The 20,392-nt window shown below is 59.6% G+C and overlaps 7 protein-coding genes across 7 annotated transcripts; all 7 read left to right on the forward strand.

Moving 5' to 3' along the window:
• Positions 1 to 541: 541 nt before the first annotated feature.
• On the forward strand, positions 542 to 1,966 carry LMJF_11_0100 (putative seryl-tRNA synthetase; the record flags this gene model as incomplete). The annotated part of the gene is made up of 1 exon (XM_001681426.1): positions 542 to 1,966. The coding sequence occupies one exon, from the start codon at positions 542 to 544 to the stop codon at positions 1,964 to 1,966; it is 1,425 nt and encodes a 474-aa protein (XP_001681478.1).
• Positions 1,967 to 3,557: 1,591 nt separating this feature from the next.
• Positions 3,558 to 4,751, forward strand: LMJF_11_0110 (putative cyclin-dependent protein kinase; the record flags this gene model as incomplete). The annotated part of the gene is made up of 1 exon (XM_001681427.1): positions 3,558 to 4,751. One exon carries the CDS (start codon positions 3,558 to 3,560, stop codon positions 4,749 to 4,751), a length of 1,194 nt encoding a protein of 397 aa, XP_001681479.1.
• Positions 4,752 to 5,759: 1,008 nt separating this feature from the next.
• Positions 5,760 to 6,314, forward strand: LMJF_11_0120 (conserved hypothetical protein; the record flags this gene model as incomplete). Its single annotated transcript, XM_001681428.1, has 1 exon — positions 5,760 to 6,314. The coding sequence occupies one exon, from the start codon at positions 5,760 to 5,762 to the stop codon at positions 6,312 to 6,314; it is 555 nt and encodes a 184-aa protein (XP_001681480.1).
• A 2,019-nt stretch (positions 6,315 to 8,333) lies between these two features.
• LMJF_11_0130 (NGG1 interacting factor 3-like protein) lies at positions 8,334 to 9,173 on the forward strand (the record flags this gene model as incomplete). Its single annotated transcript, XM_001681429.1, has 1 exon — positions 8,334 to 9,173. One exon carries the CDS (start codon positions 8,334 to 8,336, stop codon positions 9,171 to 9,173), a length of 840 nt encoding a protein of 279 aa, XP_001681481.1.
• Positions 9,174 to 10,226: 1,053 nt separating this feature from the next.
• On the forward strand, positions 10,227 to 11,105 carry LMJF_11_0140 (conserved hypothetical protein; the record flags this gene model as incomplete). The annotated part of the gene is made up of 1 exon (XM_001681430.1): positions 10,227 to 11,105. One exon carries the CDS (start codon positions 10,227 to 10,229, stop codon positions 11,103 to 11,105), a length of 879 nt encoding a protein of 292 aa, XP_001681482.1.
• Positions 11,106 to 11,930: 825 nt separating this feature from the next.
• Positions 11,931 to 14,588, forward strand: LMJF_11_0150 (conserved hypothetical protein; the record flags this gene model as incomplete). The annotated part of the gene is made up of 1 exon (XM_001681431.1): positions 11,931 to 14,588. One exon carries the CDS (start codon positions 11,931 to 11,933, stop codon positions 14,586 to 14,588), a length of 2,658 nt encoding a protein of 885 aa, XP_001681483.1.
• Positions 14,589 to 16,939: 2,351 nt separating this feature from the next.
• LMJF_11_0160 (conserved hypothetical protein) lies at positions 16,940 to 20,008 on the forward strand (the record flags this gene model as incomplete). Its single annotated transcript, XM_001681432.1, has 1 exon — positions 16,940 to 20,008. One exon carries the CDS (start codon positions 16,940 to 16,942, stop codon positions 20,006 to 20,008), a length of 3,069 nt encoding a protein of 1,022 aa, XP_001681484.1.
• Between the last annotated feature and the right edge of the window lie 384 nt (positions 20,009 to 20,392).

The following is a 20,392-nucleotide window of genomic DNA, read 5'->3' on the forward strand; positions in this document are numbered from 1 at the left end:
CAGGTAATGATTCGAGGGGACACGCAAGCAGTGGGCATTTCAGACGCAGACCCACGCATTTTTTTATACGCGGCGTGCGCGAGACCTCCGATTTGTAGTGCTCGACGTTGACTTGCGCACTCGTTCAGAGATGCTGAGGAACTGCCCGTGCACGTGGGTGACTTACAAGCCTGAGAAGTCATCTTGAGTGCACAAGAGAGGCATATCACATCCCTTCTTCTGTTATGCCCCAACTCATCTTCCGCATTACCGCGATCATGTGTTTCTCTCCGCCTTTCTGCTGCGGTTCGAACTGGGTGGTGTGTGGTGGTGTGTGTGTGTGGGGGGGGGTCTTTTCTCTTTATGTGCTCCTTGCCTCGCCTCGACGCTCAACGGACGCTGGCCACGTGCTGCCGTGTCAAGAATCGCCTCCCTTATCATACCCGTGCAACACACACTTGCAACACCCTCTCTTTAATTTTTGTTTGTCTGTAACAGCAACACACAAACGCCGTTGCGTGCTGCGAAGTATACTCCTTTGTCTTGTGTGCTTACGGTCACCATGGGGCTCGACATTCAGCTGTTCCGCGATCCCGAGATGGCGGATATAGTGCGCGAGTCGGAGCGCCGCCGCTACGCCAGGCCGGAGATCGTCGATGATATCATCGAGATTGACAAGCGCTGGCGCCGCACGCAGTTTCTAACGGAAGCCAGCAAGAAAATGATCAACACTTGCAGCAAAGCCGTCGGTGCCAAGAAGAAGGCAAAGGAGGCGGATGGCGACGTCTCTGAAGTGCCGGCGGATGTCATGAGCGCCGCCCAGGAAGGCACGTTAGACACGGAGAAGCTGGAGCCGTTGTGCATTCTCCAGTTAAAGGAACTGTCCAAGGCACTATCGACGCAGGTGGAGAGTCTTGCAAAGCTGGCCGCGGAGCAGGAAGCGGAGCGGGATCGCATGGTGATTAGCGTTGGCAACGTCCTGCACGAGTCTGTCCCGGTCTCGAACGATGAGGAAACCGGCAACGTGGTCGTGCGCACCTTTGGTGACGTGACGCGCCGCATGAGGATGACGCATGTAGACTGCATGGAGCGTCTGGGTCTTATGGACACGTCCAAGACGGTAACGGCAATGGCGGGTGGCCGCGCATTTGTTCTGCGCGGTGGCCTCGTGCAGCTGCAGTTCGCCCTCATCTCGTACGCGCTCAACTTCCTCATCGCCCGCGGCTACGAGCCCTTTTACCCGCCCTTCTTCCTCAACAAGGAGTATATGGGTGCAGTGGCGCAGCTTTCTGACTTTGACGAGTCTCTCTACAAGGTTTCCGGCGACGGGGACGAGAAGTACCTGATTGCGACGAGCGAGGCGCCCATTGCCGCCTACCACACCAACAAGTGGTTCACCGAAATGAAGGAACCGATCAAGTACGCGGGCGTCTCGTCGTGCTTCCGAAAGGAGGCCGGCGCGCACGGCCGCGACACGCTCGGCATCTTCCGCGTCCACCAGTTCGACAAACTGGAGCAGTTCGTTGTGTGCTCTCCTCGCGAAGATCAGTCGTGGAAGATGCTGGAAGAGATGATTCAGACCTCCCAGGACTTCAACGAGAGCCTTGGTCTGCCGTACCGCGTCATCAACATCTGCTCTGGTGCCCTCAACAATGCTGCTGCCAAGAAGTACGATCTGGAGGCGTGGTTCCCCGGCTCTGGCGCATTCCGCGAGCTTGTTTCGTGCTCGAACTGCACGGACTACCAGGCCCGCAGTGTTAACTGCCGCTTCGGCCCGAACACGAAGGGCAGCACAGCAAGCAACACGAAGGAATACTGCCACATGCTGAACGGTACTCTCTGCGCTGTCACCCGCACAATGTGCTGCATCTGCGAAAACTACCAGACCGAGGAAGGCATCGTGATCCCCGAGGTACTGCGCCCCTTTATGATGGGGACGGAGATGCTCAAGTTCCCGGCAGAAGCCCCTGCGGCCGATAAGGAGTAAGTGCCTTCAGTGGGATGTGATCATTGCAACAGCAGCGGGCCATCCACGCTGACCAGCGCCTTGGCGTGCGGATCTTTTGACTCTTCTCCCTCCCCCTCCATAGCCATTTCTTAGCGACGCGGAAATGTGAAGCGAAAAATAAGTGCGTCTCCTCTTCGCCAACTTGAACGGCGCCACCTTCACGCGTGTCCGCGTCTCTCTCGCCCCTTCCCCCTCATCCTCCGGCCTCGGATGGTGGAGAGATCATTATCCTTTTAGCAGGGCTTTCGCATCTCTTCGCGTCGGATCCTCGCTGCCGAGAACAGAAGACAAAATGTTTTTCGCCAACGCCGCCACCGCAATCAGGGAACCCCTGCTAATGCTCTCTTGCGCTCTCCTTGTTTTGGTTGTTTTCCTCCATGCTTCGCCGCATTGCGCTTGTCACTTAAGCGGCAGCGTCGCGTGGGACGTGCCCCTGGTCACACGCATGGCTGGGGGTGCTCAGCAGTGGCGCACGTGTCCTTGGGAAAGACGGAGGTAGGGGAGAAGGGGGAGAGGTCTCCTACGCGTTATTGCCTCACAGCGCCGAGCGGCCATTCGCATGCCCGTCTCTCCTTTTCGTTTTTTTCGGCCGCTTTGCGCAGCCGACGAGTCGCTGGGCAGTGGCACGCCAAGCCGGAAGTAAAAGCCTCAGCAATTCAAGCGACGATGTGCTCCATGCGAGTGGGGGCGGGGCATCGGCACACAACGCCTCTTTCTTGATATGTGCGCACACAGCTGTCTTCCCTCTCCCTCGTCTTCCCGACCTTGAGCGGATCGCGCGTTAGCTGCATATGCGGTGTCTATGTGAAAAGCAGCAACACGAGGAAGACCGCAAGACATCTCCGGTACGCCCTAGTCGGTGCTCGCGCATACGGGGTTGCATGCAGCAGCGAACACAAACTTGCACCACACTACACACGACTGCGCCGATGCCGAGCAAGGAGGAGGAGTAGCTTTTTCCTAATTTTACTGTGATTGTTACCGCACCCCTTTTCGTGCGTGGTTGTCGGCGGACTGAGGAAAAAAGACCGCGCACGGCTGCATATGTGACTAGCTGCGCCTATCATGATTCTCTTAGGAGCTAGTTTTAGGAGATACAGGATGTAGGGTGCGGCGGCGGGTAGACAGAGACGCCAATGTGCGCTCGTTGTACATTCACTCGTCGAATACAACCCCACATATCGCGTTGCTTGAGTGCCAGGTGGGAGTCGACGGCCCCCGCATCAGCATGTGTGTGTGTGTGTGTGTGTGTGTGTGTGTGTGTGTGTGTGTTTTGGTTGCTTGTTTGGAAGAATACAGGCACTCTGTGCGACCGCTGCGGTGGCTGTCATTTTCCTCTATTTTCCCTCATCTGCTCCTGCTGCTACCTCTATGTGGCGAGATCCTTCGGCCTGCCAAGCGCAGACTCACTGGAAAGATCGCCGCCTGCCATCACCCACAGCGAAGGCGGGCATGACTCTCTCTGCTTACACCCAAGTGGCTCCATCACTAAAGATAGCGTTGCGCCAAGTCGCGGTGCGGTTCCGCTGCCAGCGCCGCGGATTTGTGCAGAACTGCGCCCATTCCTCAAATGGGAGGGGAACTGGATAACCAGAACAAAGACGTGCCTGATGACGGCAACGCAGCGTGCAAGCGGGCGTGCATGGAGCGCTTGCTCCCTTCCATGCAGCAGCGCTTTGCAGAGCTGGCCCATACTGGCGTCGGCGAGTCGTCTCTCACCGTGGAGGCACTTTTCCAGAGATACCAGCGCGTGCTGAAAGTAGGCGAGGGCACCTTCGGCGAAGTATTTGTTCTTTACGACACCGTGGCCCACACGTACATCACCATGAAGCGCATGCACACGCTGCTCAGCTTGCGGCGCCGCAGTCTGGGCATCCACCGTTGCACTTTTCGGGAAGTAGAGCTGCTTGCGGCACTGCAGCATCCGAACATCGTCCAGGTGCTTGATTATCATATCCTTTCCGACGGTAGTTTGGTGATGCTGATGCCGGTTATCGCACACGACCTCACATCTCTGCTGCGTCGGTGGCCCTCAACCCCACAAAGCAGCGACCACGGCACAGCTTCGACCGCTGCCTCCACGCGTCCGCGCATGCCGCTGCACGTCGTCAAGTGCATCTTCCGTCAGATCATCGCCGGGGTTGCCTACCTCCACAAGCACAAAGTAGTTCACCGCGACTTGAAGCCGAGCAATGTCATGGTCGATCACACCGGTGTGGTGAAGCTGATCGACTTCGGGTGGTCGCGCTTCTGTGCCGCGGCAGGAGCCATGACAGGCCCACCCTGTGTTACTGCTTTTCGGCCGCCCGAGGTGCTGATGGGGGCGCACAACCATTACACCTTCAGCCTCGACATCTGGTGCTGTGGGTGCATCTTGTTCGAGATGTTGACGGGCGGCACACCGTTTGCAAAGAGCCGAAACGAGGCGGAGTGCCTCGCCAATATTGTGGACTGGCTGGGCTCCCCGCCTAGCTCCAGCGAGGTGTACTACCGGCGCGCCGCCCGCTGTCCTTTCCCTCTGGCCCCTGGTCGTCCCGACACGTTCGCGCAGCGGTGTAGCAACTACGGCATCAAGTCAGCAGAAGCAATGTTTCTGCGGCGGATGCTGTGTCTAGAACCAGGGGAGCGGGCCACCGCCGAGGCACTCCTCAGAGACCCCTGGTTTACAACGGCACCGACGATGTGCGTGCCGAGGGCCGTTCCGCTTCCGGCACACAATATGTTCCGACTGGTAGAGGTCAAGCGGAAGGAGCTGGAGCATTGATGGTGCAAGCATGCGTGCACAAGCACGCACGCATTTGTGTGTCGATCAAGTGCACCTCGCCCGCGGGATGGGCGCTGCATTCCCCGTTTGCGAGACGTCATCTGCAACAAGAGATGGAAAAGGATGTCTGTGGCGTGCATACATGCAAGTCGTATGTCTGCTGGAGCTGCCCGCTCGTTTTCTTTTAAAGAACGGGAGCTCACAATGACCTGCAGATCGCATGGGTGCTGTGATTTCCACACAGCTTGGGGGAGCACGCAGATGCTCAAGATTCTCCACGTTGGCACAACTCTTTCAAGGCACTACATAACGAAGCTCCCGTCACCCCCGCCCCTTCCTCAAGGCCGACATGGTCCACCATCGCCTCTCTCACGCGCCTATCGGGGCTCCCTCACTTCCTTCCCCAACGCATCTCTCATCTTTCGTTGCGGATGCTTCCCGCAGCAAGCACCTGGCATCTGCACCGCCCTTTTGTGTTCTTTGTTGCGTCTAGCTCAACGTATGAGAAGCGCGGAAGCCTGCACCGCACCCTTCTCGTACGTTGGCACGTCCTCTCCGCGCTACATCCGAACCTGGCCACGCTAAGCGCCGCAGCCACATCACTTCAGCGAAAACACCCGTATCGCCGCCCCGCTCGTCCGACTCCCTCGCGAAGTGTGCAACGAGTTTGCAAATATCGAAAAGACCGTCATCGTTCTCGTGACGGAGTCGTGCCAACCAAACGCATACTCGACTTCCTGCCCGCTGAGGGACGCATTTACGCTTATTTCACCGCTGCGGTATTGTACCCATCGCCGCTTCCGTCACAGCAGACCAGGCGCGTGTGCGTACACGTGAGAGCAACCGGTCACGAGGCGTGCTACGCTCATCCGGCTTCTTGTTTGGCTTCCCTTTCCTCCAGCACAGTCGGTGTCATGGGCTGGCGCTCCCTTCTCCGCCGAAATCTCGCGTACCCTCTTGTCTTTCGTTCCTTGTCCCGCCACCCCCACCACGCCTCGTTGCCCAGTCATGCTCAACGATGCATACAGCGAGAGGCGCGAGCACTACCTCGACCTCTTCGCAGACGAGGAGGCGCAAGCGGGTCAGTACAAGGAAAAGATGCGCTGTTTTCTTACGCTAGAGGAGGTGGTGGAGCGTCTGCGTGAGCAGCCCAGCATCCACGAGCGTATCGCGTCCATCGAGGAGTTCGAGGAGCCCACTGGGCCCCTCAGCGTACTGAACGTGTTCGCTAAGTCGCGTTGTTTTGTTGTTCTGCAGACGGCCTCGTACTGGTGGTCGCTCGAGAGGCGGGAAGACGTTATTGTGGTGCAGCGCTCCCAGAACTTCAGCAGTGTTCACAGCAGGTGCAAGGGTGCATATCGCCACTATCGCTGGCCGATCGAGTCGGCACCAACAGCACGGCGGCGCATGTGGTGCCGCGGTGGGTCGAAGCTCTCCGAAGTGTTTAGCGCCATGCTGCGAGACCACGTCTTCGACCCCAAAGGCTGCGCTTCTTCCTCCTGGGAGTTCTCCGACTACGTCTTTCATCTCTGCCTGAGCGGCCGCAACGCTGACCCCATGTAAGAGAAAGGACGCTGAGTCGCGCGCCGAACACACGAACAACCCGAAAACGGACCCTCATTACTCTCAGCAAAACAGCAAAATGCACACACAAGCACACACCCGAGCATGAGAGCGCGAAGAGATGAGTGGCATCGCTTCCTTCGCAGACTTGTAAAGAGGTGTGTCTGTGTGTGCGGGCGTTGATGCAGTTTCGAACTGATGCTGTATCTGTGTATTTCTCCCCTTTCTCCCTCCCCACCACCGCTACCATCACCCGCTGTGCTTTCTTACCTCTCTCTCTCTGTTGCTCGTGACGCTGGCAGCTGGCCGATGCTGCCGCTGTATAATCCGAGAAGCACGTGGGCACTGCGCAGACGCCATTGCCATCGGCCCTCGCTTCTCTCTCTTCTTCCTTTCCGCTGTGTTTTTCCCCCTCACGTTCTGATGTTGTGCTGTGCGGGGAGATGAGGGCGCACATCCGCTTATATATATATATACATATACATATACATATATGTATATATATATATACATATATATGTATGCTCCCTTGTAGTCTCTTTTCGCTTCTTTCGTTATCATTTGAATCGGCGAACATGCAGAATATGCTCCCCCCCCCCTTCTCCTTCTTCTGCTGCCTCTCCCCAACAGCCCGCGAACGATCGGTGCGCATCACCGAGTTGCGCGGCATGCCAATACGTGTAGCCGCCTATGCCTTTAGCGAAACCAGCCATAAAGGGGAAAAGGTGGTCCCCTAGCTGTGTTCTTGCGTGTGGATGTGCTTGTGTCTGTTCCCTTCACCGTGTCTGCGCTCCGAACGTGCACGCAAATGGAATCAGGTCATGCGTGCTTGTGCGCGTGGCAAGCGCGCACTCGTTCATGTGCAATCACACGTATGTACCCCGTCTCTCCCGTTTCCTCGATGATGTGTGTGCATGACGACACCAGTACAAGCTAACACCTTTCACGTCGTTGACGCAAGCAGCTAGGCATTGGCTCTATCACTATTAGCGTCCTCCGTTCATCTCTTCCCTCACTCTTGGTGTGCATATGCTAGTGGTGGGGTGCACTTCCTTTGTGTTTAGCCAACGACAAGGATCGGTATAGAAAACAGAGCACCTCCGCCCACCCCCTCTTGCCCTCCACTCTCGGTCTTTGGGCGATAGACGTCTGCTCTGCACATGCATAGTGCCTTCTGTGGCTGTCCCTCCGCGTGTATGTATGTGTGTGTGTGTGTGTGTGTGTGTGTGTGTTTGGCTGAGTGAGAGAGAACGACAACGTGTCCCTGGACAGGCCCTCGCTTGCTGTCTTCTGTCTTCGTGTGTTCTCAGTCGCCCGGTGTCTCTTTCATTCTGCGGCACACGAAATCGGTGCCCGTGCCTCCCCCGGTCCCTCTTCCTCAATCACCATTCTTACCCGAAAGTCATCCGCTCGGTCTCGCTGCGCCATCAGGGATGGATAGAGCGGCTAGTGGTGTATGTGAGCGTATAATCACAAGCGCACTCAAGACAAACTGCGGGAGTGCAGTGCAGTCGCGAATCCGGAAGAAACACGAGAAAACGCTGTCGTGAGCAGCTCCGCCTTTGTTCTCTGTTCCGTTAAGCGACTTCCCTCAGGGCGCCATGAGCAACGAGAACAGGTGTTCGGCGAAGCCCCTCCGTGTGGTGCGATGGCACATCGCTCTACGCAGCAGTCCAAGCGGTCTGCACCCCCGACAGTCCAGATCGCTCCTTTTCCCTCCCCCTCCCGCATCCCAGGCCCTCTCCTCTCGCGCTGCACAACTCTCCACCCTCTATGCGTGTTCACACCACATCACATCTCGCCCCCGCTGCCCCCTCCGTACCAGAGAGCAAACGGTGTCGCTAGAGGCGGCGATCACAATACGAATCTCTCGCTCTTGTCGCATCGCAAGAACTCGGGAGCCCGCCCGCCCACCCGCACAACCTCATCGTCACAGCGAGGTCGGCGCCGTTCCCTCCTCGCAGCTATCTCGCCCCTTCTTCTCGCGGCCCCGCTGCCACGGCGTGCGCAGTGTCCATCATGGCACTTCTTCAGCGTGTGGCGCAGGTCATGCAGGAGGTGGCCCCGCTAAGCCTCGCAGACCACTCGTGGGACAACGTAGGCGTTCTTCTCGAGTCCCCGGCACCCAACAAGAGCAACGCCATTATGCTCACCATCGACCTCACCCCGGAGGTGATGGAGGAGTGCCTGGAAAAAAACGTTGAGGTCATTCTCGCCTACCATCCGCCGCTCTTCCGCCCTGTGAAGCGCTTGACGCTGCAGGATCCGAAGCAACGGATTATTCTGCAGGCGGCCTCGGCAGGGATGTCAATCTACGCGCCACACACATCGCTCGACGCTGCAGAAGGCGGCATCAACGACTGGCTTGCCTCCTTGGTTGCTGGCGACGGCGCTTACACCGCCAGTCCCATCCAGCCCACTTCCTCGTACGCACCGAACGCGGCGGAGGCAACGAAGGCCACCGGAATGGGCCGCCTTGTCAAATTAAAGGAGGAGGTGGAGTTCTGCTCTATGGTGGGGTCGCTGAAGCAGCAGCTGGGCCTGGCCACGGTGCGAGTGGCGCTGCCAGACTCATGGGAACCGTCTCACAAGGTATCGTCAGTAGCCCTGTGTGCCGGTAGCGGCACCAGTGTGTTTCGGCTGCTGCGCCTCCCAGTGCACGTGTTGCTTTCGGGTGAGATGAGCCACCATGATGTGCTGGCCGCCACGGCAGCTGGGCAGGCGGTCATCCTTTGCGAGCACACAAACACCGAGCGCGGCTTTCTTAAAGCGGTGTTGCAACGCACGCTGCAGGCAAAGTTAGAGGGAACTACCGTGCTGGTCTCCGACAAGGACAGCGATCCACTCACAGCCTGGTAGGCAGATGTGTCGCTGCCCTCACCATTGCCATCACCGCCCGCCTGATGTCATTGTGCCTTGATTATTTGTTCTCCCCTTTCGCCTCTGCCAGGTGTGTGCCGCAGCTGTGGGCGAGAGGCGAGCCAACAGCTGAACAGGTTGAAACTCACGCACGCGGAAGTGCACCTCCTCGTCTTTCTTCAGTGCCATAGCCGTGGTGCAGCCATAGACGCTGCAGTAGTGCGATCCGAAGAACACATACCACGGTGGATGCCACCGAATGTGCTTAGATTCACCTGCGCACCTGTGTTGCTCTTGTGCACGTGTGTGTGTGTGGGGGGGGGGGAGAAGGGACTGCAACCGGTAAGGTCACGGAGAAAAGAAGGAGACCATAGCAACCTGCGTCGCGCTGCAAGGCGAGAGAGGTACACCAGTCTCAAACCAAGCGATGAGGCGGTCGACGTTGTCGCACAGGCTCCTCAGTGGGTGAAACGCGCGAGCGCATATGCTGCTGCGTGCGTGTCTGGCACACAGTAGAAAATCTCCACAACGCACGACTCGTGTTTTGCCTGCGGCTCGACTTCACTGCCGAGAGGAGCCACCGCCCTCCCTCCTTCGCTGCTGCGCCATGTCTTTACTAAGCCATGACGCTCTTCTCCTCCACGCCTCACCCTTACGCATGTATGTTGGGCGGTGCCCCTTCCCCTGTCTTTTGTCTTCGCCCCTCACGTGGACGTTCCGTGTTCTCCGCCGGCGGAAGATGTGAGTGCAACCGAGTGGTCCCTTCTTCTTCCGCGCACCCTCCTACCCACATTCGCACAGACTTCCATCCCCCTCAACTCCCCTCCCTGCGCGTGTGCATCGCTTATCCCGTATTAGGTGCTGCTCCCGCCCATTGATCGCATCACCCGCTTTTTTTGTTTTGGTGGGAGGGCATTGTCTGCCGCGCACACCTGCTCGCTGCCTGCACGCTCGCACCGCCTCTGGCCGCGCTTCCGTTTTCTGTGCGTGACGTCCTGCTGCACACCTGCAAAACACGTTTGCACGGCAACACACACGCCCCAGGAAAGGCGGATGATGAACACATCGCTGTTGGGGCAGGATGTGGACGAGATCCAAAGCGCCGTGGATCGATGGTATCACCAGTCGTCGTCCAATCTGCAAGCGAGCCATGCGGCGTTCACTGCGCAGCTGCGACAGCTGCAGGAGCGCCTCGGCCTTGACCCGGGAGCCCCGACGCTCAGCGCGCATGTGGATGCGATGATCACCCCGCCTCGTCACATGTACCTATCGGATGACAACAATAGCGGCTCACCACCGATGGCCTCGCCGCCCATCAGCCGTGGCCAGCTCAACTATGACCACCTGCTCGACGAAGTAATCAACAAAGGTGCATCGATGCCGCCCTTCAACCCCGAGGAGGAGGCAGAGCGGCGCCGGCGACCCAACGCGGAGTCGGTGAGAGCCCCTTCCACACCGCCGGAGGACTGCAACGGGCCTTGTCAGGTGCTGGTGGAGTTCAAGCGCAAGCGCGTACTGCAGTATGAATCTCCCTACTACGTAGCCCCGGGCGAGCACGTCGTGGTCGGTGGCGACAGAGGAGAGGACATTGGGCTCGTCACGCACTCGTGGAGGGACGCGGAGGCTCACCAGCTTGGCGAGAACCGCGACAAGGGCGTAGGCAAGGTTCTGCGTGTCGCGAGCGTGCTCGAGGTGACGCAGCTGCAGGGTGTGCAGACAGAGCTTGAGACGCGCGCCGTGGAGGTGGCGCAGGAAAAGGTGCAGGAGAGCGGGCTGCCCATGCGCATCGTAGACGCCGAGTACCAATTTGACCGTCGCAAGCTGACTTTCTACTACCAATCCATGCACCGACTCGACTTCCGTACACTGGTGCGCGACTTGTACAAAACCTTCCGTGCCCGTATCTGGATGGAGCCGGATACCTCGTCCTGACGCAACATGACGTGTGCGGGCGTGCCCGGCGGACTCCTTGTGCGAACGAAGAATCACCGCGTGAAGGCGTTGTCGGAGAGGTGGCCGCTCGCTGCTGGTAGTGGCGCAGCTGGATGGACAAGGAAACGGAACGAGATGAGAAGGCACCCGTCGATGACTCGGTGTGCGTTAAGCTCGATTGCACGGTGGCGGAAGGTCATTGTCTGGACGAGCGCGATGGCCTGCGTATAGCGGCCATGGACGGCGAAGGCGACACGACGGCCGATGTGCTGACTGCGGTTATATTTCTCTCTTGTAGATGCAACGCGGTACTCGCACGACATGCGAGCGCCCTTCTCTTTCTTAGTTCAGTTCTGTTTTGCTATCAAGCATGGATGCCGGTGTTGCCAAGCATTGTGCGCGTGCGTGTTGATGCGCATTGGTTGGGCGTGGCGAACAGACGGCATAAGCGTAAATACGCATAAGGGAAGGAGAAAAACGCTGGTGAGGGAGAGGCCTGCCACGGTGCTGTGCGGTCGGCGCCGTCCTGAGACACCTCCCACACTAAGCCAGCGGCTCGCCTGGCTTGAAGGAGCGTTACTACGCGCTTCCTTCGCTGGAATGAGGTACTAAAGGGCAGCGCATGGGGACGGCTTCTTTTTCATCTTTGGCGGTGACGTCCTTCACGCTCCTACTCGCCTCGTGTCCCTGCCCGCTTGCGTTTCAGTTATCGCTGGCCATGATTGCCTAAAGCCTCTTCTCCCTTGCAACTATCCCCGCTGCCCTTTCCTCATTCATTTCTTTCGCGATGCACAGTGCTGCTCAGTTGCGAGAGACACCGGCGGTATGGACTTAGATGACATCGATCGCTGGCGCGCCGGTGGCAGCAGCCGAGATCACTACCGCTCGCGCTACGCGCCGCAGTACTCTCGCAAGTGGAATGATGCTTACCAAAGCACATACGACCCGCCCCCGCCACGGCGGTACTTCAACGATGATCCTCCCTCACCAAAGCTGCCCTCACGTCGGAGCGCTCCGCCGCCACCGCCACCGCCACCGCCACCTCCGCCACCACCACATCGTTCGGAGTCTCAGAATGCAAAACGCAAGCATAAGCACTACTCGAAGCCCCGTCGCAAGCACCGTGCGAGATCAGCCAGCTTCACCTCTAGCAACGCGACGAGCACGGCGACGACTCGTGCGTCCTCGACCTCGAGCACCGATAGTACTGCAAGCTCCACCACCACCTCGTCCAGCTCATCGAGTAGCAGTGGCTCGTACGAGCCTTCCGACTCGGAAAGAGGGAGCGCGACGACGTCCAGTACCAGCAGCAGCTCGACTTCGTCGAAGTCCACCTGCGGCAGCAGTCGCACTTCCTCGCATGAAAGACATGCACAGCCGCGCAAGACGCAGAAGCATCTCCAACGGCACGCCAACGCGCGCTCTCGCGTCGCTGCGAAGCCGATCATAGCTGCGCAGGACGAGGAAATCGCCGCAGCAGCGGCGTGCAGAGCAATTCTCAGCAAGGAGGCGCAGCTGAAGGAGCAGGAGCTACGGCTTCTCCAGCAGAAGCGGAACTTCGCGGCGGAGGTTCAACGTCGGTCGTCCCAGCCGCATCGCTTTGGGGTCGAAGACGACGCAATACGGCAGATGCAGCGGCTTATCGATCTTACAGACACGACACCGGCGTTGGAGGAGTTCCTGAGGCGCACATACAAGGCTCCACCGGCGAGCGGTGCCTCGACGGACGCAGGGGCACTGACGTATCTGCGCTCCTACGAGGGCGCGTTGTCGAGAAATGGGGTGGCGCCGCTGCTGAGTCGGATCGTCGCACCGCCACCCACGCCCGCCACCGCCGCTGCCGCCAATGCTCGATGCGAAGAGCGCCTCGTCATCGTTGGGGATGCGCCACCAGCCCCTACAAGCCAGCCAAGTGGCTCACCGGAAACGGCGCCACCGGCGACTACGCCGTTCATCGCGGCCGCGGCGCCAACTGCCAGTGAAAGAGTGGAGCTGCGCGGGACGAGCGCCGAGGTGGACTCGTTGCTGGAGCACAGCCTTCCCGTAGAGGGCCACCTTCTCACGCGCTCCCCTCCGCCAACTCCGACCGACAGCGCAAGAGTGCGTGCTCTGTCGGAAAGGGTGCCGGCGCAGTCGCTCGCCATCGATGCCGGAAAGACAGAGAATCAGGTGCTCGCTGCTAGCGCACCGGCGGAAGGTGCCGTCACAGCTGCAAATGACGAGCAGAGACAAGGCGGCTCGGCCGTACCGGCAAAGGAGAAGGCAGCGGAGACCGCTGAGCCGGCGGCGAGCAGACCCTTAAAAGGTGGTCGCGCTACTTACAATGAGCTGGCGCAGCGGCGCCGCATGAAGGTGAAGGTGCGACGTCGCCGCAGTCGTTCGCACGTTCCGACGCACCAGTCCGAGACGGACGGTGACTCAGCCTTAGAGAATGATCCTTCGCCGAACGCGAAGCGACAAGACAGGGCTGCCTCGCCTCCCGCCGGAAACTCGCAGCCAGTGCAGCGGCAGCAGTCCATCGGCGCACCGCTGCAGCTGCTGCCGCCGCCACCGAGCCCCGCCTCTCGTGCCGTCGATGAGCGGCAGCTCATCTTCGGCAACCCAGTGCAGCAGTACAGCCAAGGTGGGGCCAAAAAGCAGCCGTGGGCAGTGGCCAACTGGCCATGCAATGCCCCACCACAGAGGTTGACACATAAAGGACAGGATAGCCCGCCAGCGCTCTGGTACGCCTCCAACAGCCCTGTGCCACTCTCGCACCATGAGTTTAAGAGCTTGCTCTGCTCCGAGTATGTGTCGCCGGAGATGACGACCGTGCTAGCGCCGGGAGCTGCGAGCGCGACCATAGCCGGTGTTGATGCGGACAAGCGACTGTCGGCGGCGCCAACGAGTACGAAGGCGGGACGCGATGCGTACGTGCCATACGGCGGCGGCGCCGCCCACGTTGCAACTCCCTCCAGAGCAACCGGTGCTGGCGAGCGCGGCCCTCAGCGAAATTCTCGGAACCGATCCGTGCGCATTCAAGATGCGCACGAAGACTCTGAACCCCCCTTCGCCGTGGAGTCAACACATGGAGAAGGCGACTCTCCGGCCCGTATCCCTGCCGAGCTCTCAGCACCGCCTCCAGTCGCGTTAAGGAGCGACGAAGACGAGCTGGTCGTGGAGTTTCCGCCGCCGCCGCATATGAGGGCGAGCGACATGCCACCCCCGGGCGACGTGGGCAGCGACGGCGAGGACAGCTGTTGCGGGTGTGGAGGCAGTAGGTGCAGCTGCTGCTCTGCTCCTTGTGCTGGCTTCCGTAGTTGCTGGTCCGCCATGTTCAGCTGCCTATTTCCGTGCTGCTGCGGCAAGAAGAAGCCAAAGGTCGCGCAGTCGACTGAGCCGCAACGTCGACTGGCCTTTCAGAGGCCCTATCCAGCCTCTGCTCCGCCGATACCACCCCTGCAGATGCAGATCGCACCGACCACGACGAACGCGCAGCCGTAGAAACAGCACCAGCCGCAGCTGCCGATGCGTGCCGACAGCTTGCGGCAGCGATCGTATCGGCAACGCAGCTACAACTGCAACGGTCGCCGCCTCCCTGCCACTCTACCTCAGACCTCAATGCAATGATGACGACGGTAGCGGAGATGGAAGGCGGCTCGCCTCTCCCCCTCCATCCTGCTGCGCCTCTGCATGTAGGATCCCGGCTGACAAAGGCGGGTGCAGTGAGGAATCATGCGCACAGGCGTTGCATCCAAGCAGCAATAGAGGAAGGTGTGGTGCGGTGAGTCTGCACATACGGCTGTCTGTGTTGATATCTCCGTGTTGAGAGGAAGGGAGTGCAGCGGCAAGGCAGGCGGTTCGGCGGATGACACCGCCTGCCAGCGGACAACATCCGTCCCCAGGCGTTTTTTCTCCTTCGTTCTTTCAAAACTCACTTCGTGCCCTTTGGCTGTTGTTGTTGGCTTTGGCGTGTGGCTTCGGTTGGGTGCCTCGACGTATCCACGGTGTAGATCTCTTCCCCCGCTCCCCCCCCCCTCCCCTTCCCTCCCCTCCCGTTTCTGCGTTCGCCTGCACCCTACAATATATATATCCATGTATATATGTATGCATGTGTGTATCTATATATATATATATAGATATGCGTGTGTGTGTGTGTGTGTGTGTTGTTCCCACTTAGACTTTTATTTGTTGCTGCTTTGTGTCTTTTTTTTTGGCTGATAATGGAAGCGAGCAGGAATGCCGGTGTTGGAGGATGCGTGTGTGCATGCATGTGTGTCTCTGAGCGAGCGCTCATGCCGCCCTTCGCGCAGAAGAGTTCACACACACACACACAGCCGCAAAGCATATGCCTGCGTGCAAACAGCCGCAGAAGTTGGGCGTTGTGGTTGAGTTGTTACATAACCTGTATCGCACTGTGCCCTTGCGTTAGTGTTTCTATTGCATCTCTGTACTCCCCTGATGACGGGACACATCTCAGCGCGCCGTATCAGGGCTCAGTGACCCCACTCTGTGTGTGTGTGAAGGGGACAAGCAGGCCCCTTCCCCCCAATACCTGCCCATGCCGGTCCTCTTCCGGTAGCGGCAGGGTCAAGCGCCCACGACGCAGCGAAGTGAGAGCGATGTATCGCTGCTGGTGTATGGGCGGTCAGGACCTGGATGGCGTTGCTTTACACGACGCGATGGGCGCCTGTGTGAGGGGCCAGGGTCACGTGGCGTTCAGCTCACGTTGGATGGCGGTATGGACACGCTGAGCCGCAAGCAAACATTTCTCTGTACTCACACATCTTTATTTTTTTTTTGCTGTTTTCGCGCACTCGTCGTAAAGAGTCGTCGTGGCACCGCTCAGCGATTGTATGAGCGCGAAGCGTGCGTGCGTTGCGTTGCTTCTCGTTCTCCCACATCACCGGTGGGGGCGGGGCGGGGGGGGGGGGGGGGCACCACGAAGCGGGCAGCAGCCTTGTCGACGAAGCGTTCGCACGGTTTATGCGTGCGAACGCTCTCTCCTCTTCTCCAAGTGCATTGCGGCAGTGGTGGGCGCACGGAGCGTACCTGCGTGTACGTGCGTGCTTGTGTCAGCGGGCATGCAAGGGCGGCTGGGAGGACGTGAGATGACTTGTGGCTGGGCGTAGGGGAGGGAGAACGACAACAAGGGAGTCTTCTCACCCTTGTTTTCAGCGTTGGCGCCTCTTCCCCATCCACGTCGCCTGCGTATGTTGTTGTTCTTGGTGTCCCTCGCCCGCGGTGCGGGGCTTCGTGTTTGTTTCCTCTTGTTTGATTCCCTCCCTTCGTTGTGCTCTCAGGTAACTCAGACCGCGTCGTCTGCTCGTGTGGGGGTCGGGTCTGGCAGCGACGACGTGATATCCGCGTCCGTCCTCTTGCCCTCTGAGATGTGCCGCAGCGAGCCAATGAAAGATGGAAAGTGCACCCCTTCCCTTCATCCAACAAACGGGCCCCACCCTCCAACCGCATCCATACAGTGATGCTCGCGCGGCTACTGGCACAGCATTGCGTATGTGTTCATGTCTGTGAGCTCACCAGTTGCTTGGTGAGCACTTTCGAGCATCTGCGCGCACCTCTGCACTTCATGAATACGCAGCCTCCTCAACCCCTTCCCGTCCGCTGACTGCCTCATGCGCATGCATGCGCCCCCCCCCTCCCAACTCCGCCCGACCAACAGTGCGGGAGGTGCAGAACTCATCCGCCTCGACTCTCGTTGCACCGCTGCCTTAGACCCGGCCTGTGTCCATCCTTCACTTTTCAGTCTTGAAAGCCTCAAAGCCACTCGCGCACGCGAACGGACGTCGTTCGTGTCCGCGTCTATCCGCTCGTCTTTCGTCATTACTTCGTGCACAATGGAAGACGCGGCCCCTACCAAGCAAGATCGTCGCATCTACAAGGTGCTGCGTGACCGATGCGATGCCCCTCGCGTCCTCTTCTCCACCGAGGATCCGCTCGTCCTCGTGCGCCATGGCGACCGGTGCCACGTCTTTCTGTTCAGCACCAAGTACTATACCTACATGGTCAAGAGTAAAGGTTTCAAGTTGTATGCGGTGTGGGCAAATCGGCAGCTGTCGGTGACGGCTCGGTCGGACCAGATCACCCTCACCTCGCTTGACCCGCACGCCATGAAAGCAACGCCGCAGTCCCACAAGGAGACGACGGACGCCGCTGTCAACAGGTTCAGCACGGTCACACTGGAGACGAAATCGGCGCTGAAGGCAGCGGAGGTGGAGGAGCGTATAATGTACCTCGTTGAAAGTGCGCAGCGCACGGCGGCGGTGCTGGAGCAGCAGGAGCGTGGCATTGCGCTTGATGGGGGCCGCTACCTTGGCGACAACGAAGACGACGCCCACTCCGGCAGCTCCTCTGATAGCGAAGACGGGGACGGCGGCGGTACGTCCATATCCGCGACACTCGCCTCGGCAGCCGCTCGTGCAGCGGTTCAGCAGGGAGACGGAGGGCGCAAAACGAAGGTTTCCGAGGGGGGGCTGCACATGTCCCCATCGCGCTACATCGCCATCACATCCCTTGTGGATGGCGAGTTTGCTGACTACACGGCGCTCAAGAACGCGTACATGCGGCATGAGGAGGAGGATCTGCTGCGGGACTTGGGCGTCTTCATCAAAGAGAACGAAGGTCAGGTGGAGGCGTTGTGCGAGCATCACTACCCGGCCCTCATCCACGCCGCACAGCAGTGCGTGAGCATCTCTGAGCGGGACGCCGAGCTTGTAGGTGAGGAGCTCAGCGGCGCCACTGCCCTCGTGCGCTCCGCTGTCGTGAACATGAAGAAGGCTACCTCCAGCCTCCTCTTGTCACGCAGCACCCGCGACAACCTGCAGCAGGTACACGGCCTTCTCTCCAAAGCCATCGCCGTCGCCGAGCACCTCGAGACGGCGGAGTCACAGACGCAGCGCCAGCAGCTCGTTGGGGCGGTGGCCACGCTGCGTGAACTGATTCGCCTGGCCGCACCCCTTAGCGAGTACGCCATTGGCGAGTACGTGCTGCATGTTCGCATCCCGGCACTCATGCAGGATGTCTTCAGCTACGCCGTGCAGCATCTCAACAACTGGCTGCGTGTCCTGCGGGACAAGGCGTATCCCATTGGGAAGGCTGCGATGGAGTGGCAAGGCACCGTGACCGCCGGCCGCCTTTCCTTGCACCTCGTCATGGCCGAGGCAAGCGAGCAGTGGTGGCTGAACGAGGAGTTCGTGCCAGCGCAGCTGAAACTGGCGCCGTTCGCCGAGGCGGAGGCAATTACTGCGGTGTCCAACGGTGCCGGAATCCAAGCCGTCTTCATAGAGCTGCACCGCGAGGAGTACCTCGACAAGTACTACACAGAGGGCCGGTGGCAACAGGCGCGCGCTGATCTGCTGGAGTGTCCGCTGACGCTGGCGAACCTGTCGCCTGCCGAGGTGTTCAGCAAGTTCCGCGAGTACTGCGCCACCGCCATGGGGTTCATTTTAATCGAGGACATAGTTTACGGCGGCACCTCGCCGCACCTTCGCTCCCGGGCCGAGATCATCCAGCTGTGGGCCAGCCTCTCTGCCAAGATTGCCGAGCACGCCCTCAAGGTGCTGCAGGTCCTGCTGGCAAACCCTAGCGAGACAAGCGAGGCTGTCCAGCAGGTCCAGGTACTACAGTCGCTCATCCGCTGTGCCGCTGACAACGTGAAATGTGTCGAGCTAAGCAACCTGCCCCTTATGCGCGCGATGGAGACGGCAAGCGACCAGCTGATCAGCTCATGGCTGCAGCGGGCCTGTGTCGACTGCATGCAGCTCATTATGAGCGATACGTTTGCCCCCGCCGTGGCCACGGATGCCGCGCAATACGCCGAGCTTGTTGCGCGCTTCTGCTTCCACAGGTGCACGTCTCTGGAGCTGAGTATCCCAAGCGCCTACACTAGTGGCGCCCTAACGCTGCCCTACAGTGCTGTCGTGCCGCGCATCGGTGAGTGCGTTCTCGGCTTTCTTACGCAGTGCTACTCCACCATCATCACCGACACGTCCACCGTCGTGATGCAGTCGGAGCTGAACAACGTGGATGAGATGCTGCTCAAGTATCTGACAGTGCTCTTCCGCACAGTGGCGGAGTCGATGCAGGGTCAGCTCATGTCCATCGATGCGCGAGCCGTGCTGCAGCTCGCAGTCTACGTGACGAGCTGCTCCATGATGCCAGTGCTCATATCGTGCGCGGAGCAGCAGTACATGCTGCACTGGCAATGTGATTACGAGCGCGAGAAGGCGCAGACAATGGGAGCACCGAAGCTGATGGCACACTGCGTCAAGTTCTTCACCAAGTCTCTGCAGCTCGGGATTGAGCGGCTGCTCTCAGCGATCATGAAGGAGGTCGAGGCGCGGCTGCAGGCCGTAGACTCCATGTCGTACTGGAAGGCGCAGGTCGAGGCGCGCCGACAGAACAGAAAAGATAACGGTGAGGCCTTCGCGTCCTGCGTGGAGTACATTCTCATGATGATTCCCAAGCTGAGCTCTGTCCTGCAGAGCACCGTCGTGCGCAGTGTCGTGGGAACGGCGATCACGCGAGCAGGAGTTCTCATGCAGTCCAGCTTGCACACAGCCATCACAAACGCCTATCAAGACGGTGCGCGCGACTTTGGTATATGGAAAGAAGCCATCGAGGAGTACGAGAGGCAGTGCACTATGGGTGTCCCTCTGTGGCAGCGCCGTCTTGGTGAGCTTCTGCCGGGTATCAGTGGGGCACAACGCTTCCCACTCAACGCGGCGGTTGCAGCGCAGGAGGTGCGGCAGTGGATCGATCCGAAGGAGCAGGCTTACAAGGCGAGCCAGCCACAGATCTTAGCTGGCATCGAAGGCGCCGGCAAGGCTGTGGCGAAGGGTTTCCAAGCGGTGGGCAAGGGCGTCGTTGCCAGAGCCAGTGTCTTTGGGAAGGGGTCACAGCAGTAGCTGCCGCACAGTTGTGGCGATTCCGGTGTCGCGTGTCGGCCCTCACATGGGCCGTGTGACCAGTCAACATGGGTTACGCTTACCGCCGCCTGTGTCTTGTCACTGGTATTGTCGCTGTCGACGACCTCGCACGTGCGTCCTCATCTGCTCAAAAACGTGTGTGCTTCTCTTCTCTTGCTGCAATTTTTTACGCCCGCTCGGTTCTTTGCGCCGTTGCCCATGCGATGCATCAACATCTCCCGTGATCCACGCGGCACGCGAGAGAGGGCGTTGGTGTGGGTCTCTCCCCCCTCCGCTGCCTCTGGGCAGCGTGAAAGTGCATGCACTGCCCATGTAGCCCGGCTGAACGCCCCGCTCCTACGGGCACGGAGGTCGCCCACGGAA

This window comes from Leishmania major, chromosome 11 (assembly GCF_000002725.2).
Source record: "Leishmania major strain Friedlin complete genome, chromosome 11".
Lineage (NCBI taxonomy): Eukaryota > Euglenozoa > Kinetoplastea > Trypanosomatida > Trypanosomatidae > Leishmania > Leishmania major.